The sequence below is a fragment of the Taudactylus pleione genome, unplaced genomic scaffold, assembly GCF_031769625.1.
Source record: "Taudactylus pleione unplaced genomic scaffold, aTauple2 ptg000381l, whole genome shotgun sequence".
In the NCBI taxonomy this organism is placed as follows: domain Eukaryota; kingdom Metazoa; phylum Chordata; class Amphibia; order Anura; family Myobatrachidae; genus Taudactylus; species Taudactylus pleione.
In genome coordinates, this window is record NW_028284782.1 from 1,743,934 (window position 1) to 1,770,925 (window position 26,992).

General features: G+C 44.6%; 2 protein-coding genes across 2 annotated transcripts in view; one reads left to right on the forward strand and one right to left on the reverse strand.

The window, feature by feature from the left end:
• The first annotated feature begins 582 nt into the window (after window positions 1-582).
• On the forward strand, window positions 583-2,038 carry LOC148507808 (gap junction alpha-3 protein-like). The gene is made up of 2 exons (XM_088445473.1): window positions 583-719; window positions 794-2,038. The coding sequence occupies exon 2, from the start codon at window positions 817-819 to the stop codon at window positions 1,867-1,869; it is 1,053 nt and encodes a 350-aa protein (XP_088301599.1). The 5' UTR covers window positions 583-719; window positions 794-816; the 3' UTR covers window positions 1,870-2,038.
• A 1,313-nt stretch (window positions 2,039-3,351) lies between these two features.
• The window catches only part of ZMYM3 (zinc finger MYM-type containing 3), a 186,193-nt gene continuing 162,552 nt past the window's right edge, over window positions 3,352-26,992 (reverse strand). The window contains exons 20-25 of the mRNA XM_088445535.1: window positions 23,801-23,978; window positions 17,763-17,914; window positions 5,700-5,814; window positions 5,238-5,492; window positions 4,941-5,058; window positions 3,352-4,632 (exon numbers count right to left, since the gene is read on the reverse strand). Of these exons, the coding sequence (XP_088301661.1) occupies window positions 4,434-4,632; window positions 4,941-5,058; window positions 5,238-5,492; window positions 5,700-5,814; window positions 17,763-17,914; window positions 23,801-23,978 (1,017 nt within the window). The 3' untranslated portion in view covers window positions 3,352-4,433. The remainder of the gene's footprint in view (window positions 4,633-4,940; window positions 5,059-5,237; window positions 5,493-5,699; window positions 5,815-17,762; window positions 17,915-23,800; window positions 23,979-26,992) is intronic.

Sequence of the window (26,992 nt, forward strand, 5' to 3'; positions counted from 1 at the left end):
TTAGGAAAACTTGAGGCTTGTGGTTGAGAAACACACTAAAAGAAAAATATCTGATAATTATACAGAGATTAAAGGAAACAATTGCCTTCAAACTTCATAATTTACTAAACATTTAACCATTTGACATTCTTCCACTGTACATTATATGAAGCGATCCATTTCAGCAACTTACAATCTCTGAGTAAAGAAACCAGATGTGAAAATCAGAGACCATAGATGAAAGGAGTAAGACATAGATCAGTAAGGATGTATAACTATCTAAAAAAAAAAAAAAATGCTAACGGAACAATTTTGAACATGACAGCACAAAACATGTCCTGTAGGCAGACCTGTTGCTGCTTCCATAATTAGGGAACACAATAAAAGAGGCACAGCTGGTAAAGCTACTGACTGACAAACCACCAACACATGCATGCCCAGTCAGCTTCCTTGACAGTGTTAGCAAAATAAAGCCGATACTTGTGACGTGCACAAGGAAGAGGCTCACAAATTCCACAGCTCAGTGCAAGTATATTTAGAAAAAAAAAAAAACGCTAAAAATAACAAGTAATACACAAGGGGGAGGGGTTGTTCAGGGACGCTGAGAGGCCTGAGGCCAATACTCAGAAGGTGGACCGACAGAAAGACCCCCAAGGCATAAGATGTTATTACATAAATGCAAAGAGCAGATCTACTGTTTGGGATAAATACAGTCACCAACTCTTAAGCTGTGCTTATAGGTAAGTAACACTGATTAATGGTTATAAAGAATGTGAGTCAGCAACAACCACTGACTGTTTTACTTCTTTTCCAGGGTGAGATGTGACCAATGTTCAAATGGGAGACTGGAACTTGCTAGGGAAACTTCTTGAGAAAGCACAGGAACATTCCACTGTCGTGGGCAAAGTCTGGTTAACAGTACTGTTCATTTTCCGGATACTGGTCTTAGGAACAGCAGCAGAGAAAGTTTGGGGGGACGAACTGTCTGGCTTCACCTGTGATACTAAACAACCTGGGTGTCAGAATGTGTGTTACGACAGAACATTTCCCATTTCACACATTCGCTTTTGGGTACTCCAAATTATCTTTGTTTCAACCCCAACCCTCATTTATCTAGGACATATCTTGCACCTGGTACGCTTAGAGGAAAAGCAGAAACAAAAGGAAAAATTACGTCAAAGCAAGGGAGATAAACAGCTGCTACTCGAACCGACAAAACCACCAATCAAAGATGACATGGGCAAAGTACGGCTGCGAGGTGCACTTCTACGTACATACGTATTTAATGTTCTCTTCAAGACATTGTTTGAGGTAGGATTTATTGTGGCGCAATATTTTCTATATGGATTTCAGCTGCAGCCACTCTACACCTGTAGCCGCTGGCCATGCCCTAACACCGTTAATTGTTACATTGCACGTCCCACGGAAAAGACCATATTTATTTTGTTCATGTTGGTTGTTGCATGTTTGTCGCTGCTGCTCAACCTGATTGAGATTTATTATTTGGGATTTACCAAGTGCAGACAAGGCCTGGCAGGCTCTCACTGTGAGTCAGGGCCTAAATTACCATCAAAGACTGGAAGCATCACTCATAGCCACATTATACCACATTATCCCCACTACTCTCCTTCAGAGAAAAGGTCAAGCTTTAGGCCCTCTCTCCCATTTCCCCTCTCCTCCAGCAAGAGCACCCCATCTGCCATAGAAAGCAGCCAGACTGCCACAAAACAAAACAGAGATAACCGGGCTGTGGAGCGCAATGGTATTGCGGAGCTGAATGTAGCATCAGAGAGCGGAAGTGATCTGGACAATGCTGATCAGCAGAGGATACAAAGCAGACAAAGTAGGCAAAGTAGCACCAGGTCACGGCCCGGAGTGCTTGCTGTGTGAAGGTGAATAGGTGTGAACATTAGGGTGGTATTAAATGCCACAAACATTGCAGATTTCATATCTTCAGCATGTGACATCACTGATTAAATGGGACAGAAAGTGAAATTATTTCTAAACAGACTCACCGTAAATTCTATTTAAATATTTATGAAATTCATTCAAAATAAAAATTCTGGTCAAATGAGTCACAGTCATTGTAGTTCCGCAAGTACAGTATTACAGCATGTGTATATAATTGCAGACAGGCACATGGGTATACTAACAAACTAATGTAGAGGTAACAAGCTACCACTACTCAGACCAAAAAAAATTAACATTTAAAACTGTAAAAATATTGTAAAATGAAAAAAAAAATAAAAAAATGTAATTGTCTTATTATGTTGAAAAAAAAAAAAAAACGCTATTACAAATCAAGAAACGATCTAAGCGATTGCCAGGATAAAGCTCCACAGCGCTAAATCCAGTGAGTAAAACGCAGTGTCAGAGCTGCTTCCTTGGCTTACACTACACACAGCTACATCCACAGGATCTTATATTATTTAGGAAAAAATAGAAATAATGCAATAGGGAGCTTCATAGAATATTTTTTCATTGAAATATAATTGCTGCCAAGTCCTCCATGTTCCATAATACTGCAAACTTCATATAAGTGTGATGTAAGAGTATTTTTAATATTACTAGAGAAAATGTAATTCCATTTATTTTCATCTAATCACTACTCCACTGCATGAAAAATAAGTTATCTGCATTAATAATAAAATACGAACAGTCGCTGTCAGAAACAATTGCCCGTTTGTTAATGATGTGTTTTGTAACCATCAGATTTGAGCGCAGTTTGGATCTATGGTAAAATATCTTAGACTTCTGGCATGATCTGCTTGGTAAATGAAATAGCTCTGAGTGTCAGGTGTGGATGGGAGAGGCCATGTGTGTAAAAGGCAGTGTATACGATTATGTTCTAAGAAACAAATATTTGCACAATTACATGGTAAAAAAACATACAACCTCTTAAAATTCTATTTGGAAAGAACGAGTCAGATTTACACGGTGTTACTGCAGATTACAGATATGAAACCTACATAGTTCTTCATGAGCTCCCATGAATATTTCAGAGACAATCTTAGCACCTGAACAGTGCATTTGTATAGTTCTTTCTTTGTTAAGCTCATAGTATTGCTTGTTCTGAAGTCTATTCTGGGAGAAGTATGTGTGATGACAGCAGCTGTATACATACAGGGGTCTACAGATACCAGGGGGTGGAAGACCAGGCATAGAGCAGTTACAAAATGTGCCAAGGAAGCAAATAAAAGCAGTTGATAGCACTCACTAATGCCTGAGAGAGAAGAAAATACATTACCCTTGTACATGAAAGACGGCAGACACTTTTCAAGCAAAAATAATCACTGGCTTTCATTGAGACTGTTCAGTTAATAACGTACACTATCATACACTGACACAGGGGTCTTAAAACCACTCATGAAGGAAATTAAAATCATTTTATTTGCAATGAAACTTCCCCATAAACAGGGCTCTGCCAGGACCTGGCACATGATGGGTGAGAACATGGGGCGGGTGCTAAAAGCACACGCATAAAAACAGTATGTACATATCTGAAAAGCAGCCGAACCATTGAACAGGTTAAAAAAAAAAAAAATGAAAAATTAAAAAAAAAAAAAACGAGAAGAGAAAATAAGTGTCATCCACAGAAATATACCTAGAACACAAAGGGCCTGGGGCACAGGACTGGTCACCTCTGAGGACATGAAGACATGTAAGATGATGGTTCAGGTTGTCCCAGCACGAAGACTGAAATTAGCAGCACTATCTTTACTCTTCTCAAAAAACAAACAAAATGTAATGAAACGTAATGGTACAAGGACACCTGCTGGTCAGTGACAATCACAAAATAAAAGTTAATCCAATGTAGACAGTGTACACACAATTAATATTAGACAGAATTAATGTAACTGTGTACTATGCCAGCTGCAGAAGCTCTATGTGATCAGCTGCAAGGTTTGCAGAAGAGGTCAGTAAAAACCTATATAATTTACTTGAGGAGTTTATATATTAGAACAGATGTATAGAAAAAAACATCAACTGAAAACTGACAGGAAACAGATATGTAAGGTGTCATTAAGTGCATTCACAGGTGTGATTGTGTGTATGTTAGAAGCAGGATAAACTACAATGGATTGGATGATACTTTGTCCTCCATGATGCTGGTCCTACTGGCCCCTAGTCCAATTGCATGTGATTCACTCCCACATTAGAGAATCTGAAAAACACACAAGTCACCAAATCCCACCCTTCTGCTCACTGGCCCTCCAATGATGAAGAGGATGTGAGGATAGCACATTGCTAAGTTACTCTGCAACATAAAGCTTTCAAGATGGTGTGAAGGTAAAGAGTGTCCAGCACTTTCTGTGCTCCAGTCTGCAGTACATGAGTCACCAAACTGAAGTCCCTGAACCTGTCCATCGGTCTTCAAGTTCAGATTGCAAGGGATAGAGAGCTTACAGAACTCCATCGTGTCTTGTAATCATCCGCCCCATCCCCAAATCCATTTAGTCAGTGTCTTCGCCAATACTGCCCCCTCGTAGTTGTTCCTCATACACCTCCCTCACAGCTAAGATACGGCTCAGCATACTCTGTAGCATGCTTTTGTCCATAGGGATAACAGAGTACCATAGGGGAGATTCGGCCACACATGAACGCTCAGGCTGCAGGTAGAATACGTCAGTTCGGTTTCGAAGATTCTCAGGACTGTAGATCACAGAAAGAGAAGTCAGTTGGTGTAATATGTAAGATTAAGGTGCATAGGACTACGAATTATGTGTATGTGCAGGAAATGCTCTGAATATCACAGGGAACAATAGAAGGTTAGGAAAAAACACAGTGTAAGGAGTGAGGCATCACAGTGTGTGTGATAGGGAAGTGGAGATTGATGGGTGTTGAATGCAAGGTGTATGAGGAGGTGAATGTCAATATTTAAAAAGGGAAAAAACAATTCTGTTTGTGAAAAAGCTACAATTAAACTATTCTAGGGACATAATACTTTGAAGTGGTCATACCATTTGGAAAGGTAAAATTCGTAGAACTTGACAGGGCAGCGTAAAGGATTCATCTTATTCTCATGCTGTTCCAGTAATGGCGGCTGGTCATCTTCACGCTTTCTTTTACCTGAGCTTTCTTGAAGGACAGAGGCACAAAACAAAGTTATTCTCAAGTATGCTGAAAAACACTGAATGGAGACGGAGGCAAGACAATAATTAGACTACAACATAAGCATTTTAGGAACCAGGGAACATCTTAAGATGACAGTAAGTAAGCAAAAAGGAGAAGGTTTACATTGTGATGTATATAAATACCTCTTCCTTTCTTTTGCCGTACAGGAGGGTAGTATCTGATGCTCACTATTTTCGAGGTTCCCCTGCTGGTAGTGCACTTTCGGGAATGTCTAACAATACTGGTAAATGACAGCTGCATATGTTCTTCTGCGGTGCGCAGGCCAAAGAACTTGGTATTAAAGAACATGAGCGTGTTCAGTAGCACATAGGGAGAGTACACGCCCAGCTGTTTACAGTCCCACAGATGTTCTTCTTCCACACGTGAGAAAATCAGCCCTGAAATTTGGCAAATGTCAGGTAGAAACCTTATAAGACCTCACCAATCTACATACTTGCACAGAAGCTCCACTAGTGGCAATTGTAATCCAGTTCCCACCCTCCAATATTTGTAATAGTCTAAGTTACCACCCCACATATTAAGTCTGTGTGCCAGGAAGAGCCCCTATCGCTGTATGATTCACGGCATTATTCCCCATTTCTTACTACTGGGCGTCAAGCTGCGGTGCCACGAAGTCAGTATCTTATTCAACTCTTGAACGAAGGTCAGGTAATACAGGTCAGTGAATATGTTCACCATTCGGTTATTTTCCAGGAGATACTGTAAAAAATAACAGTGAAATTAATAATTCAGAGGAAAGACACAAAGGTAATGCATCTGACATGGGTATGCCAAGTGATAATATATAGAAAGAATTTTAAGGAAACATAAATCCATTTCACATTGTTTTATTGATATCCTGAAAATCAGCATTTTCAAACACAAACTATTCTATACCGGACACTTTACATTTGATCTTCCAATTCTTGTGTGGAAAGTCAGGTTAATATTGGCAAACTTTTTGGCTCCCTGCATATAATGTAGGACTATCAATTCTGAATAAAGCTATATACAGTATGTCTAAAACAACAGACTTCTGGGACATGTTACTTACACAGCAGCTAAGAGTCAAAAGGGTACAATTTAAACAGTATTTCTACTTCAGGGTATATAGGCTGCACAGGGAGACCTTGGGGGTATAGGTGATAATGGGAGTCATCCGGGCACCACGCAGTTAAAATTTTCTCCCAGGATGCACTGGATCTCCCTCCTAAACCAAACCCCGACCCAGAGGCACCTCAGTTTCGTTGGGTGCCCGGCCGGAGTCGGGTCACTGCACGCGGTGGGGCTGTTAACACAGCCCCTGAAGATTTTATTAGTTTTAAAGTAGTTTTCTTAAAGAGCGGACAGTCCAGGGGATGTCCACGCTTCCGGTGCCGAGACGCCGGTATGGACCCGAGGATCCCGACGGGTCTCGGCTAGCAGGGACCCCGGAGGTTCCCTGGACTGCGGCCAGGCACTACGGGGACTAAGGTAACCCGCCGACATGCAGTCCTTTCTCCCCAGGGCTGGGGACGACAGCATGTGGAGCCAGGCACTGAGTCCTGCGCTTCCACTAGGCCACCAGGCTGGAGGGATAACTGAAATGCTCCAGCGTCTCAGGGGTTAAACATTGGCCAGGGGAGGCTGCCTTCCCCGTCTAACAGTCGGCTCCTCCTCTCAGCTAAAGCGCGCCTTTCCACTGCGGTCTGGCTACGCTGAGCTGCTCTCCTCCTCGGTCCACGCCACCTCTGAGGTCTCCGACGGCCATATTCTTGGATGGCAATGTCGCAGTTCTCTCTGGCCAGCATGTGCCTGGTCCCCCTGCATACCTCTCCCTTTTTGGGTCAGAGTATGCAGCACTATTGCCTACCAGACACTGAGTCTGCGTAGTTGATTATAGTGCAGGTTCATTTCTGCATGGTATGTGACTTATGCTAGCGCTGCCTGTCTGGTACTGACAGTTTGTGAAAAAAATAGACACAAACTGTCATTTCTTCCAAATGGCTCTCTCTCTAATTCATGCCCTGCTTACAGGTGTAGTCAGGGTGTTTCTGATATCTCACATATATAAAGCTAGGTATCTGTGATTTGTCACATACTGTTGTACGCTGCACTCTGCCATATCTGGGCAGTCGGCTCCTACAGCTTGCCCAAGCGTCCAGTAATTTACCTTCCTACCTAGTATCATGTATATACAGTGCATCCGGAAAGTATTCACAGCACTTCACTTTTTCCACGTTTTGTTATATTACAGCCTTATTCCAAAATGGAATAAATTCATTTTTGTCCTCAAAATTCTACACACAATGGGCCAGATGTACTAAGCTCTGAAAAGTGATAAAGTGGAGAGTGATAAACCACCAGCCAATCAGCTCCCAACTGTCATTTTTGAAACACAGCCTGTAACATGACAATTGGGAGCTGAGTGGCTGGAAGTTTATCACTCTCCACTTTATCACATTTCAGAGCTTAGTACATCTGGCCCACTACCTCATAATGACCACGTGTAAAAAGATTTTTTGGAGTTTTGCGCAAATTTAATAAAAAAAAAAAAAAAACTACTAAGAAATCACATGTACATACGTATTTACAGCCTTTGCCATGAAGCACAAAATTGAGCTCAGGTGCATCCTGTTTCCACTGATCATCCTTGAGATGTTCCTGCAGCTTAATTGGAGTCCACCTGTGGTAAATTCAGTTGATTGCCTATCAAAATCATGTCCATACACCTGTCTATGTAAGGTCCCACACTTGATAGTGCATGTCAGAGCACAAACAAAGCATGAAGTCCAAGGAATTGTCTGTAGACCTCCGAGACAGGATTGTCTCGAGGCACAAATCTGGGGAAGGGTATAGAAAATATCTGCTGCTTTGAAGGTCCCAATGAGCACGGTGGCCTCCATCATCCATAAATGGAAGAAATTCGGAACTACTGGGACTCTTCCTAGAGTTGGCCGGCTGTCTAAACTGAGCGATCGGGGGAGAAGGGCCCTAGTCAGGGAGGTGACCAGGAACCCGATAGTCACACTGTCAGAGCTACAGCATTCCTCTGTGGAGAGAGGAGAACCATCTCTACAGAAATCCACAAATAAGACCTCTATGGTAGAGTGGCCAGACAAAAGCCACTCCTTAATAAAAAGCACACGGCAGCCTGCCTGGAGTTTGCAAAAATGCACCTGAAGTACTCCCAGACCATGAGAAACTAAATTCTCTGGTCTGATGAAACAGATTGAACTCTTTGGCATCAATGCCAGGCGTTATGTTTGGAGGAAACCAGGCACCGCTCATCACCAGGCCAATACCATCCCTACAGTGAAGCATGGTGGTGGCAGCATCATGCTCTGGGGATGTTTTTCAGTGGCAGGAACTGGGAGACTAATCAGGATAGAGGGAAAGATGAATGCAGCAATGTACATAGACATCCTGGATAAAAACCTGCTCCAGGGCAGTCTTGACCTCAGACTGGGGCGACGGTCCATCTTTCAGCAGGACAACGAGCCTAAGCACACAGCCAAGATATCAAAGGAGTGGCTTCAGGACAACTCTGTGCATGTCCTTGAGTGGCCTAGCCAGAGCCCAGACTTAAATCCGATTGAACATCTCTGGAGAGATCTGAAAATGGCTGTGCACCGACGCTTCCCATCCAACCTGATGGAGCTGGAGAGGTGCTGCAAAGAGGAATGGGTAAAACTGCCCAAAGATAGGTGTGCCAAGCTTGTGGCATCATATTCAAAAAGACTTGAGGCTGTAATTGCTGCCAAAGGTGCATCAACAAAGTATTGAGCAAAGGCCGTGAATACTTATGTACATGTGATTTCTTAGGTTTTTTTTCTTTATTAAATTTGCAAGAATCTCAAAAAAAACTTATTACATGTTGTCATTATGAGGTATTGTGTGTAGAATTTGGAGGATAAAAATTAATTTATTCCATTTTGGAATAAGGCTGTAACATAACAAAATGTGGAAAAAGTAAAGCGCTGTGAATACTTTCCAGATGCACTGTATACTTAGTGGTGGCATTAACACTCAATGCTGTATTGTGTGCGATATTGCTCTACAGCTACGTCTGGGAGGGACAATAATGTGCGCTCTGCTGTACCCACTCTGCTATTTTACAGATCATGTGCTGCAGGTTTATGTGAGGAGGAGATGGTACAGGATGGATTAGGTGGTACAATCCACCAGGCCTTCTAATGTCCCGGTCCCTGTGCAGGAACCCCTATATAAAGGGCTTCCTTTTATCTCAGGTCCTGGCTACAATTACGGGCCGCTTAGCGGTGCCAGCTGCTTTCCCCTCAATAGGGTTACCACAGCAGTCTTTTTTTCCCTCACAGGGATTGCCACAACAGATTACTGCTATGCAGATTCCTCCTGTGCCCCCGCCAGGGGTAGATGGTGGCTACCTCTACTGCTCTACAGACTTGTTGCAGGAGGAGAAAGCCGCTTAGCCATCTAGACATCCTCTGGTGTCAGCATAATCCACACACATCTCTGATAGGTCATCTGATGACTGAGAGATTACGGATGTCTCTAACCCTGAGTCCCCTCCACTGGAGATGGAGACTCGGTTTGGGGTTACTATTTCTGTTTTGGTGTGAACTGTCAGAGCCGTCTGGGTCATAGAGGATGTCGAACTAGTTCCTCTGTTCAAGCAGGCCCTGTTTGTACAAATAAAAGGCTACTACTGCGGAATTCCCTTTATCGGATCATTTACTTGACAGCAGGGCTACGGCCTGGCGAACGTCCGGTAAGAGGTATCAACCTCAGGGACGTTTGACTGCGTGTTTTCCATTTCCTGAAGTTACTTGCACGGTAATGGAACTCATACCCTGCAGTGGCCATGTAATATGGTTAATTACAAGTGCAACGTTACCTATGCCTTCCATTTCTTCCCTGAAGGTTAGGAAGGTGGAGGTTTGCCGGAAGTTTACATACCTTCCCTCAAATGTTTCTGAGGCCTCAGAGGTTTTTTTTTTTTTTTTGGTTGGTAACATCAGAGATACAGCCACACATATTGGGAAGGCTACTCTGGATATCAGTCTCGTGACTTCCAGTGTCTCTGCTGCAGCTGTGGCAGCTCGCCGTTTCCTGTGGTGGCGTTCTTGAACGGCAGAGGCCGTTTCCAAGAAAGGCCTACAATGCTTCCCCATAGACTGGAGAAGTATTGTTCGGTCCTGACATGGACAGGATTCTGGACGCGTTGGCAGCAGTTAATTCTGCGTTTATGCCTTCAGCTGTGGCTTCAGCGAAGCCTTGTACCTTCTCCTTTCAATCCTTACGTCCTCACGGTTAACTCACAGGTCAGGCCTTCCCAAGGTCGTCAGTTTCCAGTAGGGCTGTCAAACCTAACAAACAGGCCTGGTGCACAAGAAGTCCTGCTTCCAAGTCAGAGGATAAACCCTCAGCCTAACGGGTTTCAGGCTCTGCCTTTTGGTCTACTACACCTCGGGTGTTTACCAAAGTTATGGCAGCCCATCTGCGGCTGCAGGGAATCTGCCTGTTACCATACCTGGACGACCATTTACTGTGGGCAGGGTCTCCAGAGGGATTTCACCACCACCTACAGCTGACTATATCTATGTTACAGATGAACGGGTGGTTTAATCAATTGGAAAAAAGTTGGATTCAACAGCAGCAGATCTTTCTGTCTACGGAAAGGGTCTCCACTTTGCAGACGCAGATGCCTCCACAGTCGCCAAGAGTCCATCCACTCAGCGATGCAGTTACTGGGTCCTTTGGTGTCGACGTTCGACATGGTGAACTATGCCCAGTTTAATTCCCAGCCTCTGCAAAAATTGATCCTCTCCAGGTATGACGGATTACCCCATCAGATAAAGACTCATAACCATGGTGCTCTCTCCGGAGGTGCATCTGTCTCTTGCTTGGTGGCTGCAGACGGGCCACCTCGCCAGGGTGCGCCCCTTTTGAATTCCGGTCTGGATCCTTTTGACAACGGACGCCAGCCTCTAGGGTTGGGGGCGCAGTGACTGGTCCACACATTACGGGGATGGTGGTCAGCAGAGGAATCTGCCCTATCAATCAACATATTAGTACGTCAGGCGGTCTTCAGGGCCCTGCAACAAGCCAGACTCATACTTCATGGTAAGCCCTTGCAAGTTCAGTCAGACAATGCCACGACCATGGCTTACATCAACCATCAAGGAGGAACTCGAGGTCAGGCGGCAATGACATGAGGTGTCATGCACTCTGACATGGGCGGAAGGTCATCTCCCAGCCATATTGGCAGTGTTCATTCCAGGAGTTCTCAATTGGGAAGCAGACTTCCTCAGCTGTCACGATGTGCATCCCGGGAAATGATCTCTTAACCAAGAAGTGTTTCAGCTCCTAGTGAACAAGTGGGGCCTTCCGGACGTGGACCTCATGGCCTCCCGACACAATCAGTGTACGGGTCCAGGAAAAGAGATGCCAAGGCTCTCTTGGTAGTCTCTCTGTCAGTCAAGTGGGCCTTCCAGTTTGATACCTGTTTCCTCCAATTGCCTTTCTTCCTCGGGAACTTCGGAAGTTCAAACAAGAAGGAGGCACTGTCCTGCTGGTGGCTCCAGCGTGACCCATACATCACTGGTACTCAGCTCTTCAGAGTCTCTCCATAGACACTCCGTTGCTGTTGCCTTAATGTCCGGACCTGTTGTCTCAGGGTCAGGGTCCTTGCCTTTACCCGGACTTGGGTCATCTGTCTTGACGGCGTGGCACTTGACACATCCCTCCTAAGGACCAAGGAATTTTTCTGGCTCTGTGGTTAACACCATGCTCAGAGCGCGTAAACCAGCCTCTGCCAGGATTTACCACAGGGTGTGGCCCACCTACTTTCAATGGTGTCGTCCCAAAGGTTTACGACCCCCAGATATTTCGTATGTCCAGAGTTTTTGGCTTTCCTGCAGGCGGGGTTGGATCTTGGTCTCCGCCTTGCCTCACTGAAGGTGCATGTGTCTGCTCTTTCAGTATGGTTCCAGCGAAGGATTGCTCCTCTTCCTGATATCCGCACTTTCCTACTCGCATTCAGCCTCCCTATGTCCCTCCTGTGGCGCCTTGGAATTTGGCTTTTGTTCTTAGGGCCCTCCATTTGAACCCCTGGACTCAGTGGATCTCAAATGGCTTACTGGTAAGACTGTTTTTATTTTGGCTATAGCTTCCGCCAGAAGAGTGTCAGACTTGGGGGCTCTATTTTGCTGTTCCCCATTTCTTGTCTTTCACCAGGACAGGGCGGTGCTTCGGACTCGCCCTGGGTTCCATCCTAAGGTGGTTTCTAGTTTCCACATTGAGGAAATTGTGCTGGCCTTTAATTCTCCGGACCTCTCGGCAGGTGAGGCCTCATTGGATGTGGTCCGTGCCCTCAGGAATTATGTGGACCGTACCAGTTGCTTTCAGAAGTCAAACTCCTTGTTTGTCCTCATTCTACTCGGTCTCTAGGACCTTCATGGGCGGCTCGCCGTGGCGCCTCGGCTGTTCAGCTTTGTAAGGCGGCCACATGGTCTTCTGTCCAGACCTTTCTGAGGTATTATGCATTTGATATCTTTGCCTCTCAGGATGCTTCCTTTGGGCAGCAGATTCTCCTTTCTGCACAGGAGTGTCCCCAACCTTAAAGGGGCTGCTTTGGGACATCCCCAAGGTCTCCCTGTGGAGCCTATGGACCCTGAAGTAGAAAATGAGAGATATGGTAAGAACTTTGTTATCTCTCTTTCTATGAAGTCCATAGGGCACCCACCCTGATGCACCTGTGCTTCAGATGGGCTTCGCTCTGGTCACCGGTTTTCCATCTCCTTCTGTGTGAGAATGTGATTCTTGAGTGTTCCAGACTTTCTTCTCCATTATCCTCCTCCAGCCTTTGGCTTGCTACAAAACTAAGGTGCCTCTGGCCCGGGAGCGGGAGATAGGAGGGAGACCCAGTGCATCCTGGGAGAAAATTTTAACTGCATGGTGCCTGGATGACTGCCATCATGATCTATACCCCCATGGTCTCCCTGTGGACCCTATGGACTTCGTAGAAAGAGAGATAACAAAGGTAAGTTCTTACCAGCTCTCTAATTTTCATAGCATTATATGGTCCTAAAACATTGGCTTATCTGCATGTTATCACATGGATGTAGCAGAAATAGATCTACTTTTCTATGTTTCAGTACAGCGGTCCTTCACATCAGACTATAAGATTCTTTACAGAAGAGCGCTAACAAGTGTGAAACAAGCTTTTCTAAATATTGAAAATACTATGTTAGCACAAACCTGTGTAAGAATCAAAACCCAGTGAATAAAGGTAATCAGCTGCCAATAAATGGATGGAACACATTGTAAACTGGATGAATTCAGGCAAACAAACAATTTATCTAAACTTCCTGATTTATACACAGCATATTACAAATATTAATTTTAAATCATTTATTTGATATAAAAATCTATGCAGACAGTAATTTAAAACTGTTTATGTCAGAGGTTCACAAACTCGGTCCTCAAGGCACCCTAACGGTCCAGGTTTTAGGGAGGTCCATGGTTTAGCACAGATGGTTAAATCAAAAAAGGAGAGTTATGGTAAAACTTACCTTCGTTAACTCTCTTCCTTCGAAGTCCAGAGGGAGACATTGAGGTGTAGGTGGGACCTGGAGGACTGGACACCAACAGCAAAGCTTTTCAATCCCAGGATACTCCGGTCCTTCCCCCTATACCCCACCCACAGCCCGAGGGCACTTCAGTTTTGTTAACAAGCCTAAGGCAGGAGCAGGACAGAAGAGAAGGAAGACTGGTAAATTGAGGAATCATACTCTCACGCAGAGAAGGAAACGAGTGACCAAGAGGAGAAGCCCATATAAGCAAAGTATGTCAGGGCAGGTGCCCTGTGGACACTATGGACTTTGAAGAAATAGAGTTTACGAAGGTAAGTTTTACCATCACTTTTCTTCTTCAGGGCCCATAGGACTCCACAGGGAGACAATTGAGATGTTGTTCATGGGCGAGAACGCTCCTGAGCTGATAGGAGAACCCTACACCCAAAAGGTGTGAACAGAAGACTACCAGGTGGCCGCCTTGCATAGTTGTTCAGCTGAGGCGCCACGCCGGGTTGCCTACGAGGGACCCACAGAGCAAGTAGAATGAGCAGAGACTGTAGTCGGTACAGGAAGGCCCGTCTGCGTTTAAGTCTGCGAGATAGTCATGCGAATCCATCTGCCCTGAGTCTGTTTGTTAGCTGGCCAACTCTTCTTATGGAATCCATATAGGACAAAAAGGGATTCCAATTTCCGGATGGAAGCAGTACGGTCCACGTACATCTTTGCAGCATGGACCACATCCAAAGAGGTCTCACCTGTCGAGAGGTCTGGAGAATTAAAAGGCCAGAACCACAATTTCCTCATTCAGGTGGAAGCGAGAAACCACTTTTCGAAGGAAGCCTGGGCGTGTTTGAAGAACAGCCCTGTCCTGATGAAATATCAAAAAGGGAGAGTGACATGAAAGCTCCCCTAAATCCTATACCCTATGGGCAGACGCTATAGCCAGAAGAAAGTCTTCGCAGTGAGCCATTTGACATCCACTGGTTCCAGGGGTTCGAATGGAGGCTCCTGAAGTGCTTTGAGCACCACTGACAAATCCCATGGAGCCATAGGAAGGACAAAGGGAGGTTGTATACATAGAACACCTTGCATGAAGGTGTGAACATCTGTTATAGGAGCAATTCTCGACTGAAACCAGATAGACAAAGCAGAGCCCTGCACTTTCAGAGATGCTAGGTGGAAGCCTAGGTCTATTCCAGCCTGAAGATAAGAATACGAGAAACTGACTCGGACTGGCAAAATACTATTGATTGTATTTTACGATCCCCCCCCCTTCGGCTAAAAAGGCTATAATGTTACACTATACTATATTAAGAAAGCAGATGGACCATGAACAAGTTAACTCGGGAAGCCAGTGGCATTCCTCCTTCCCCTTACTAACTTGTGAGACTTTGCTTGATAATCTGCGTACTTCATGTAGACTATTGCCTGCGGCGCAGTATCAAGAAATGTTTCTTAACATATTTCATAGATCTTACTTTACCCCTCACAGACACCTTCTGATATTGGCACAAACTCCAGTTGTTTTACAACACCATCTTCAGCTGACCATAGCCTACCTACAAAAGCACGGCTGGATCATTAATTGGAAGAAATCCTCTCTTTCTCCAACACAGCAGATGGTACATCTGGGAGCACTTCTGGACTCTCAGCGCCAAAGAGTATTTCTATCAGAGGACAAGATTGCGGCCCTATCATTGAGAGTACGCAAACTACTACCCAAACAAAGGGTATCCGTTCTATCAGCGATGCAGGTCCTGGGATCAATGGTATTCACCTTCGACATGGTGGGTTATGCTCAGTTCCAGGCCTCTGCAAAAATTTATTATCTCCAAGTGGAACGGACCGTATCATCTAATAAGGTCCCAGAGGATCCTTCTCACTCCAGAGGTTCGTCACTCCCTACTGTGGTGGCTAAAAAAGAATCATCTAAACAAAGAGCACCCATTCTGGATTCCAAATTGGGTGCTTCTCACCACGGGGACACCAGTCTTTGCAAATGGGGGGCAGTGACAGGTCATCACACCTTTCAGGGAAGATTGACAAAACAAGATAGTCATATGCCAATAAACATTCTGGTATTGTGAACAGTAAACAAAGCATTCGTCGTGGCACAGGACCTGCTCCAGGGCAGGCCGGTCCAGATCCAGTCCGAAAACACGATTATAGTGGCCAACCATCAGGGAGGCACAAGTTATGCAGCCATAAAAGAGAGGAGCAAAAAGGTTCTGAATTGGGCAGAACGTCATCTTCCGGCCATATTCATACCGGAAGTACTCTATAGGGAAGCAGACTCCCTAAATTGTCAGGACATAGATGCCGGAGAGTGGTCTCTCCATCTGGGAGTGTTTCAGCTCCTGGTAAACAAATGGGGTCTACCAGATCCTGGTCCAGAGACCCATCAGCAGCCTTTGTGGACCCACTGGCTTTAAGATGGGACTTCAAGCTGGCATATCTTTCCTCAGGTTTCTCTCCTCCCAAGAGTGATCAGGAAATTCAAGCAGGAAGGGGGAACAGTAATACTGGTGGCCTCGTCTGGCTTTGACGGCGTGGCTCTTAAATCTTCCATCTTGAGCGCAAAAGGTTCTTCCAGTTTTGTAATTCAAACTATGCTTAGGGCACGAAGCCTACCTCTGTCTTCATCTATTACAGAGTTTGGCATCCTTTTGGTCAATGGTGTTCCCATAGAAAGTATGATCCTAAAGTGTTTAGGATTTCCAGGGTACTGGCTTTTCTCCAGGCAGGTTTAGACTGGGGTCTCCGCCTGGCCACTTTGAGAATGCAGGTTTTTGCACTAGCAGTCTGGTTCCAGAGAAACATTGCTTCATTACCAGATGTTAGAATTTTTTATTTTTTTTCCATGGAGTTCTGAGAGTTCAGACTCCTTTTGTTCCACCGGTAGCACCGTCAGATTTGTCTTTGGTTCTTAAGGGGCTAAAATCTCCCCCATTTGAACCTCTGGACTTTGAAGACTTTAAATGGTTGACAGCAAAGACACTTTCTCCTCGCTATCTCTTCTGCACGCAGAGTCTCTGATTTGGCAACACTCTTGTCGCTCCCCATTTAAATTTTTTCACCAGATAGAGCTGTTTTTCGTACAAGCGAGGGTTACCTTCCTAAGGTAGTGTCCCATTTCCATTTTAAATGTAGAAATTGTAGTTCCAGCTTTTAAGGCTCCAGATGTTTCTGTAGGTGAAGCCTCCCTGGATGTAGTTCGTTCCCTCCGTATTTATGTGGCGCACACAAATTCTGTTAGAAAATCAGATGCTCTTTTTGTACTATATGGTTTTCACAAATGAGGATAGCAAGCCAACAAGCAGACTCTGGCAAGATGGCTATGCATGACTATCTCTCAGGTGTACACAGGCTGATAACCCTGTCCCAAGCACGGTGACAGCACATTCTACTCAGTCTGTAGGGCCATCGTGGGCATTTAATTGTGGTGCCTCTGTTGAACAGTTGTGTAAGGCAGCCAGGTGGTCTTCTGTCCACACTTTCTTAGGTTCTATGCCTTTTATACTTTTGCCTCTCAGGATGCTTCCTTTGGGCGATTAGTTCTTTCTGCTCAGGAGCATCCCCCACCCTAGGGGAACTGCTTTAGGACATCCCCGTGGATCCCTAAGGACCCTGAAGAAGAAAATTAGAGTTATTGGTAGACTTACCTTGATAACTCCTTTTCTTTGAGGTCTATAGGGTCCACAGGGCACCCACCCTGACGCACCTGGCTGCATTGAGTAATTTTTTCTTTCAGTCACAGATTCTCATTTTGTGTAAGTGTGTTTCTGGTGTACGATTGCTCTTCCTTCTCCTGCGTGGAGGCTTCTTAACAAAACTGAAGGCCTGTGGTATAAATGGAGGAGGACCCGAGGCATCCTGGGAGCTGAAAGCTTTAACTGTTTGGTGCCTGGATCTCTCCAACCACATTATCCCCCCTGACATCCCTGTGGACCCTATGGACCTTGAAGAAAAGGAGGTATTAAGGTAAGTCTACCATAACTAATTATCCTTAAAACCTGGACTGTTAGGGAGCCTTGAGGACAGAGTTTGGAAACCTCTAGTGTATGTAGTTTCAAATGACAAAAGCAGGCAACATAGGTAAAATATTAGAAATTCAGCAAATAGTGCTCTCACCTGCTGGATGCCCAGACACAGGTAGTATATACTGTCTGGCTCATAGCGCTCTCCGTTTGGTCGTGTTATCTCTTTTACAAACTGTGCTAAACCATAGTTTAGCTCTGCAGCTGTGCAGGCTAATATGTCCTCTTTTATACGCATAGGTTTAGCTGAACAAAAAAAAAAAAAAAAAAAAGGATGGAAAAAGGGACAAATGACCATTAAGCTAAGAAAACAGCAGCAAAATAAATGGGAGAATAATAATGTAATCTAGAGAGAGTACCTCTTGCATACATACAGTTGAAGCAGTCATTTTATGGGTTGAAGCAGTATCCAGTCTAAACTCACTAAAACTCTTTGCAGCAGACTTTGCCTATTTCTTCACATCCAAATAAAATCTATCAGACAGGTAATCTCCTCCTGACACTCCTGCCCCTTTCCCCCCCATCCGCTTCCTCCTTGTGGTCTGTTCTCCCCATCCTCTCTCACACTCCTATCCTAACTTCTGCCAACACCTCAGCCACCTTTATTAACCTTTCCCTTTCTACTGGCATTATCTACTCCTCCTTCAAACATGCCCTTGTGTTCCCATCCTCAAAAAACCCTCTTAGCCCCACCTCCACAACTAGAGGGGCTTCCATAAAACCGCCTCTCTACCTTTCTTTCCAATAACTAGTCTTTGCCAATCTCAATACGGTTTTCTCCCCCACAGATATTAAAAAAAAAAAAAAAAACACCTGCCCTAGTCATCCATGACCATCTCTCTGATAAATCCAAAAGGTCACTTCTCTATTACAGCATTCTTTTTTTGACCTCTCTGCAGCATGTAACACCACTGACCACAAACGACTTCTCTACTCCCTTCACTCACATCTAAAGAAGAAAATGGCTGGGGAGGGGGGCTGCTGCTAAAAAGACATGGGGGACGGGGAGAGAGGGATGGTTAGCACCTAAAGAAGGTCTGAGGAGCATTTAAAGGCTCTGGTGAATATCCAATTAGGTCCTGCATCCTAGCGCGTAACATTGATTTCTCCTCACAGCCCTTGAGGCTGTGAGGGAAAAAAAAAATAAAAAAAATCAGCGTTGCATGCAGTTTCTGGGGTTTCAAGAGCGGGGAAACCAAAAGATTACAGAACTTTATGCGGGATCTGTGTGTTACCAAGCGTTTCCACAGGTTTTACCACACAGGCAAAATGCCAGATAATTAGTTTTGGGCGTGAAACCCAGAGCTTTACCCTGCGCCTAATTGAATATGCCCCTCTGTGGGGAGGTCTCATGTCAAGTAGGGCAGTCTATGGAGCATTATTACTAATACTAGTGTATTAGAATCAGCATAAATCTCTGGTGACCTCAGTCCACCCAATACTCCACCACTGCTGCTCCGCCCCTTGCTCTATCCCACCCTCACTCACTATATACTTACAGTTGCGCGTGAATGTAGGAGACGGAACAAACTTTAGATTATTATTATTATTAATCTCCAGTCCATGCCGCAACTCCATTCCAAGCCTTGAATTTTTTTTTCTAAAACATACTGCTATCCGACTTTTGGCACTCCAGTGTATGTAAAGGTAATGGGTAGGCGGCATCACTGTACTGTGCAGTCTTGGAAATGCCCATACTTACATCAGCTGAAATCTGACATCTCACAATTCAGTGTGAACACCGGCCAGGCTGCTCATGGCATATCGGAGTTCAAATAGGGTATGATAGTGGGTGCCCGACGAATGGATCATTGCATTTCCGAAGTTGACAAGCGACACTAGCGCAAACCACATCCACGTTCAATGCTGGAGGAACCAGACGCATATCCAACAGGTCAGTGCATCATTCTTTAGCTTCTATGGGATATGGGAGCAAAAGACCCACCAGAGTGCACCTGCTAACAATATGACATCGGACACAGCGCCTGAGCTGGGCTTGTGATTTCGCTTATTGGACCCTGGAGGACTGGCAACACGTGGTGTGGTCCGGTGAGTCACGGTTCTAGTTGTTTCGGGCTGATGGTAGGGTTCCGGTGTGGCACAGACCCCATGAAGCCATGGACCCCAGTTGTCAACAAGGCATTGTACAGGCTGGTGGTGGTTCTATAAAAGGACTGGGGTGTGTTCACGAGAATAGGTTGTGTCCGTCCACTATGTTGCATTGCTTGATGATCATTTGCAGCCATTCATGTACCCCCACGATGGAGTATTCCAGCAAGATAATGCACCATGTTATGAGTCCCAAGTTGTCCAGAATTGGTTCAAGGAGCATTCTAGAGAGTTGAGGAATGGTTGTTGGCCACCATGTTCGCCCGACATGAACTCAATCGAGCATTTATGGGACGTGATGTAGAGGTCCATTCGCACCTAAGATCCTGCCCTTACAGTTATGGAATGGATACCATGTCGAGTTGCTGCACTTCGCCCGAGCTAGAGGGGGTCTTACACTATTCTAGTCATCTATCCCATGACTTCTGGCACTTCAGTTTATTCGTAGTAGTAGAGCACAATGTTGGACTAAACTACTGTTTTTCTCTTTATTTCTGCTCGTTTTAGAAATTACACAAAGCCTTACATTCCAATGGGACCCAGAAACTATGAGGTAGGACTCCACTTTTTTAAAGTGATGGGTCCTGAACTATTTTTTGTCTCAGCGCAATCACCAATTGTCTCTCGGTATTAACTACTGCAACTTTCTTCTCTCAGGTCTTCCTTTCACCCTCCTCTCTCCTTAAAGTTCCTGCTAGTCTGATGTGTGTTTCACACCATTCTGTTTCAGCCAGTAACTCCACTGGCTCCCTATCTTGTACAGAATTCAGTTTTAACCAGGGGTATTCAACATGCTGCCCTCAAGCTGCTGTGCAACTACACCTCTTAGCATGCCGTGCCAAAGGTTTGCTATTTGGACATACTAAAACTGTGGCAGGGCATGCGGGGATCTCTAGTTCCACAGCAGCTTAAGTGCCGCATGTTGAACACTGGTTTAAACTGAATTCTGGACAGGATAGAGAGCTAGTGGAGGTGATAGCTGAAACAAAATGGTGTGAAACAAAGATCAGTCCAGCAGCATCTCCACATCAGCTGGAGGGCCGCATGATGCAAACCCTTGGTTTAAACTCTTCAATCTCAGCTACAAAGCTTTTGCCCTCTCCAGTCACCGCCACCTCTCCTCCCCACTGATAACCACCTGTCTTTAAGACTTCTTCTGCACTGCCCTAAACCTATGGAACTTTGTCCCTTGCGCCATCAGACTCTTACCCCAACCTACACTGCTTCAAAATACTCCCTCAAAACGTTTTCAGCTCAGCCTACCAGACATGTGCTTGAACTATTCTTTCCATCCTACCTTCTTAGCCCCTTGTATCTCCCCAATGCCATTACTACTTCCCTCTACTTTAGAATGTAAGCTCCCTCCACGCTTCATCCCTCCCTTTAGTTTCACAAACCAAGCTAAAAAGTATACACTAGTAACATTAACTATGCCTATAAATGTAACTACGGGCCTCAACAAGTTTTATTATTCACGAGTGATAAAACTCATTTCGTATGATCATGGTGCTCTAGCTCATTAGCTCCCAACTGCGCAGGAGAGGTGGGTAAAAAAAAATGCAATACTAAAGGCTACAGACCTTTGTATTAAAAGGGTTATGAAAAGCACCAGGAAAAGGAAGCCAGTGTGCTTTACAAAAGAGGCTTTAACTAGTGTGAAATTAAAAAAGATGGCTTTTAGGAAATATAAGCCGACTCAAAATAATAACGACGACAAAGAGTTGTATCTTGCCAGAAGGAAGGAGGCCAAGAAGGTGATTAGGCGTGCAAAGGCAGAAGCTGAGGAGAAAATGGCCCAGTCACTAAATAAAGGGAGCAACACTTTTTTTTTAAGTATATAAAAGTGAAAGGAGGAAGTCAAAAGGAGGAACAAGACTTAAGACAGAGTGAGTACATGATCGAGGGAGACAATGAAATAGCAGATCTAAATAATTATTTTTGTTCAGTATTCACTACAGACGGAGAGGGGAGAAGGGCCACAGTTATGTTGCAGAGGCATTCATAAAAATGAGGTATATGAAATTTAATTTACACAGGAGAGGGTCCTAACAGAACTCTCAAAACTGAAAGTGGATAAATCAATGGGCCGGATGGGATACATCCAAGGATACTAAAAGAGCTTAAAGCGGTCCTGGTAATACCATTAACAGAATTATTCAACCAGTCGCTAGTATCAGGAGTGATTCCAGAGGACTGGAAAGAGAAAATATAATAATACCACTGTACAAAAGTGGAAGCAAATAAGAAACAAGTAACTACAGTCCAGTAAACCTTACATTAGTAGTGGGAAAAGAAAGAGTGATGGAATATCTAAAATGTTTACAGGATCCCAAACAGCATGCATTTACTCAGGGCAGTTCATGCCAAACAAATCTTATTGACTTTTTTGACTGGGTGACAAAAGTAATAGATCAAGGGGGAGCCATAGATGTAGCTTATCTAGACTTTAGTAAGGTTTTTGACACGTTCCCGCATCGCAGAATGATAACTAGAAAGCTTGGGATTGGATTCTATGACTGTTGAATGGATAACATCTTGGTTGCAGGATAGAAAACAGAGAGCTGTAGTAAATGGAGTGTATTCACAGGAGGGAAAGGTTACCAGTGGAGTACCCCAGGGTTCTGTACTTGGGCCAGTGCTTTTCAATATCTATGTTGGTGATATTGCAAATGGTATTGAAGGGAACCTATGCCTTTTTACAGATGACACAAAAGTATGTAACAGGGTAGACACACCAAGAGGGGTAAAACAAATGACTGAGCACATTGGTAGACTAGAGGAATGGGCAAGAACATGGCAACTACAGTTTAATGTAAAAAAAAAAGCAAAATCATGCACTTGGGTCTCAATAACCTAACAGCTAAATATAGTATGAAGGACACTATAATGGAAAATACAGAGGAGGAAAGGGATTTAGGAGTCACCATGTCAGATGACTTGAAGACAGGAAAGCAATGCACCAAAGCATTGAGGAAGGCAAGTCAGATGCTTGGTTGCATAGGGAGAGGAATCAGTAGCAGGAAAAAAAAGTGATAGTGTCACTGTATAGGTCTTTGATATGGCCTCATCTAGAATACTGTGTTCAGTTCTGGAGGCCATATCTCCAAAAGGCTATAGATACATTAAAGACGGTACAAAGAAGGGTAACTAAAATGGTTAATGACCTACAGCACAGAACTTACCCAGAAAGATTAAAAGATTTTAATATGTATAGTTTGGAACAGAGAAGGGAAAGGGGGAACATGATAGAAACTTTCAAATACATGAAGGGTTTTAACAAGGTACAGGAGGGAAGCATTCTTCATAGGAAGAGATGTACAAGAACACGAAGACATGCACTGAGACTGGGGGGAGGTCGGCTCAGAGGAAATTTGAAGAAAAATTACTTCACAGAAAGATTAGTGGATAAGTGAAATAGCCTCCCATCTGTTGTGGTTGAAGCCAAGACGGTGCAACAATTTAAAAATGCTTGGGATAGGCATAAGAATATCCTTAAGGAGCAAATAGGGTTGAAGTTGCAAAAAGGATAAATAAATGAAAAGGGGCAGACTAGATGGGCCAAGTGGTTCTTATCTGCCGTCAAATTTTATGTTTCTATCTGTTTTAAAAATGACAGATGGGAGCTGATTGGCTGGAGCACCATATAACATAAGCAGAGTTTTATCACTCGTTGTGAATGATAAAACTCGTTGATAAATGAGGCCCTATGTATCTATGTTACTTTGTTTGCATTGTCTTGAACGCTGCTGCCAAAACTTCTTTGCATTCTATAATTGCTAACTACATCAACTAGTGACATCACTGAGGCATGAGGCACTAAAAGTTCTTTATGTCCTAGTGAAATCAATAATTCCTAATGAATTGACAAAACTATTCTCAATTATTGGTTCATCCAACAAAATAGCTGCTTGCACTATGTCTTGGTAACATTGAAACTTCAATGGTCAAAGCAAATGCAAGAAAAATTAGATAAGGTAAAATAAAATACAATCAACCAATTTGTTAGTTTCCGGTTCTACTTACGCCCAAAACGTATTTCTTCGGATTTGCTTGGCTCACCCCCTTCATACTTTCGCTGCACCCAGGATTTCCAGGCATTTACACCATACGTAAAGCTAAGGTTGGTGCTGCTGCGTTGACTGAGGAGAGAGTCCCGAGAACAGCTTTCTCTTTCTGACAGAAGCATACGCTTGGGACCCTGCTGTGAGTGTAGATAAAAAACACAATATCCAGTTATTTCATATAGTCGCTAAAATACAGGAGAAAAGGATTTTTGTCCTTACCTGTATAATCTTTTTCTCCGACTCCATGGTAGACCGTGATCGCTGGTGATCTGGATCCTGGGCACCAAACTGTTCATTTCTTTTTCCTAGCAGCACAGGCCCCCCTTCTATCCTATACCCGGCCTCCAGCAAAAGAGAACGAGTTAAGTTAACAAGCCCAAGGAATGGAGAAAGAGCAAGGAGAATGAAGACTGGTACACACACAACTCAACACACAACAGGCGAGAAGAGGAACCGGTAATTATAGAGGAAAACCCTGCAAGCCAGATGCGTCAGGGAGGGCGCCATGTCCCCCCCCACAGAGTCCGAGACAATGATTTTACAAGGACAAAAATCTCCTTGGATTTTCTGGGGGACACAGGGATCACGTTGGGACATCCTAAAGCTGCCCCCTTAAGGGCAGGATGCTCCTGTGCTGCGCTAAGAAACCTTTGCCCGAAACCACAGAGGCAGAGATATCAAAAGCATAGAACGTAAAATTAAGGTGGGCACCTTACAACATTGTTACTCGGAAGCGCCACGCCGTGCTGGTTTAAAAAGTACAGGCCGCCCTAGTGCAATGAGCCCATATCAAAGTTGGGGCAGGAAGATCCGACGAAGTGTAGGCCTGGCGGGTAGTTCTATAATACAAAAAGGGAATCTGAACAACTCAAATCCCTCATCCTGTTGACATAAATATGGAGGGCCCTCACTACATCTAGAGGCCTGCTATGTAAAACAATCCGGTAGGTGACAAGCAGAAACCATCTTGGTAGATGTAAACCAGGAAATTACCTTTGGAAAATTACCAAGGTGTGTGCAAAGGACTGCCCCATCATGATGGACAATCAGGACGGGGCAGCGGCAAGACAAAGCACTCGATTCTGAAACTCAATGGGCCGACGCAATGGCTAGAAGGAAACCTGTATTTCATGTAAGACAAAGAAGATCCACCAAGGGCTCAAAGGGGGGTCTTGGAGGGCCCGAAGCACCGATAACAAGAGCCACAGGCTGAACAAATAGAAGCTGAAGATGTAGCACACCCTGGAATAAAGTTTGCACATCTGGCAATACCACCACCTTGCGTTGAAAAAGGACCGAAACCTAGATTGATGAAAGAAAGGCCAAAAATCCAATCCTACTTGTAAGGACAGGATCCTCAACAGGCAGAAAGAGCGGGGATTAAAACCCTGTGCCGAACACCATTCAAAGTAAGTCTTCCAGATTCTATAACAGATGCGAGCCAAAGAAAGTTATCTGGCATTAAGCAGGGTTTTAAATGACTGCGGATAAAAACCCTTGGCCCTTAGAATTGATGTCTCAAGAGCCACCCCCGTTGATGTACCAAGTCATGCGCACCCAACCTGCAGAATCAAGCTTGTGGTTGTGACGGGAGGCCATTATGTCGATGTCAGGACGGTGACGAACCAGTGACTGAAGGACCTTGGATGGAGGGCCCACTCGCCTGCGTGAATGTCCTGGCGGCTGAGCAAATCTGCCTCCCAATTTTGGACTCCTGGAATGTAAACAGCCGAAAGAGCCAGAATGTGACATTCTGCCCACTGAAGGATCCGTTGCACCTCCTCCATTGCGCTTTGACTTCGGGTGCCGCCTTGATGGTTTATGTAGGCAACCTCAGTCACGTTGTCTGAAAGCATTTTGAATGGCTTGTACAGAAGAAGGTATTTCACCTGACAAAGCCTTGTAGACCGCTGAAATCTCCAGGAGGTTGATGGGAAGTAAGCTCTCCTGAGCCATTTACTGCCCCCTAAAAGGTCTGATGACTCAGTCATCGCCCCCACCCCCGAATACTGGCGACTGTGGTGAGTAGGACCAAGTCCTGAATCCAGAATGGGCAGCCCTTGTGAAATTACAGCGGTGGAAACATCACATAAGGAGTAACGTACCTCTCAATAGAATTATCATCTGAGACTTGAGGTGTAGATGGGACTTGTTCCATCTGGCCAGAATCTCTAGTTGCAGAGAACATGAGTGAAACAGAGTATCCTCCACCATCTCGAATGTAGTGACTACAGTGCCAAAGACCTGCATGCAACCATGAATGGACACCCGCTGCTGCCCCAGGAGGACCAGAACTTTGGCTTGCAAGTACAGGAGTATATCCAACGGGAGGAAAACCCTCTGAACCGAGGTGTCCAATAAGGCTCCTAACTGAAGCATCTCCTGGGGGCTTTCCGGCATTTGATTATCCAACCATGTTTGGAGAAGATCCACCACAAGACGGAGATACCTCTGGGTTTTGTATCAGAATAAACAGATTGTCCATATCCAAGGTAGTATTGCGGACCCCCTGCTTCTGAGAAACACTGCCGTGACTGCCATATTCTTCGTGAAATACCAGCTGTTGAAAGACCAAAAGCCAGAAATTGGAAATGTTCCTCCATTACCACAAACCCGAGAAAGCGCTGAAGGCATTGCCTGATGGATATCTGTAAGTAGGTATCCTGGATGTCCAAAGATGCAATGAAATCCCCGGGTTATGGAACGCAGAGATTCAATGCGGAACATGGAAATACCTGTTCAGCGATTTCAGGATGAGAATGGGGCGGTATGATCTGTCCATCCTATTTAGCTCGGTCAGCAACTGGAATGGGACAAAATGTGGAATTGCGCTTAGAAATCAAGAAACGCTTACTGGGGTGAGCCCACACCTCCACCAGGAGGTACTCTAACTTAGCAGAAGGAGGAAAAACAGACACTGATTTTTTTTTGGCGCTTAAATAAAGGGCATGTGACTTAGAGGTTTGGTCAGTATCCTTAACTGAAGTGCGGATTTCGTCACCTTGATTAAGGCTTCATCATCTACCTGTGATTGGGAGTCCTCCTTAAAAGAGGAGGTCTCCATGTCTGAATCGACAGACGTCATCTTCCTGGTCTGAGGAAACATCTGAGTAAGAGTCATAACCAGAACGTGGTGTAGAAGTGTCCAGTC

Excerpts from the sequence above, each read along its gene's own strand:
- LOC148507808 (XM_088445473.1), top strand. The coding sequence starts at position 817 with ATGGGAGACTGGAACTTGCTAGGGAAACTTCTTGAGAAAGCACAGGAA.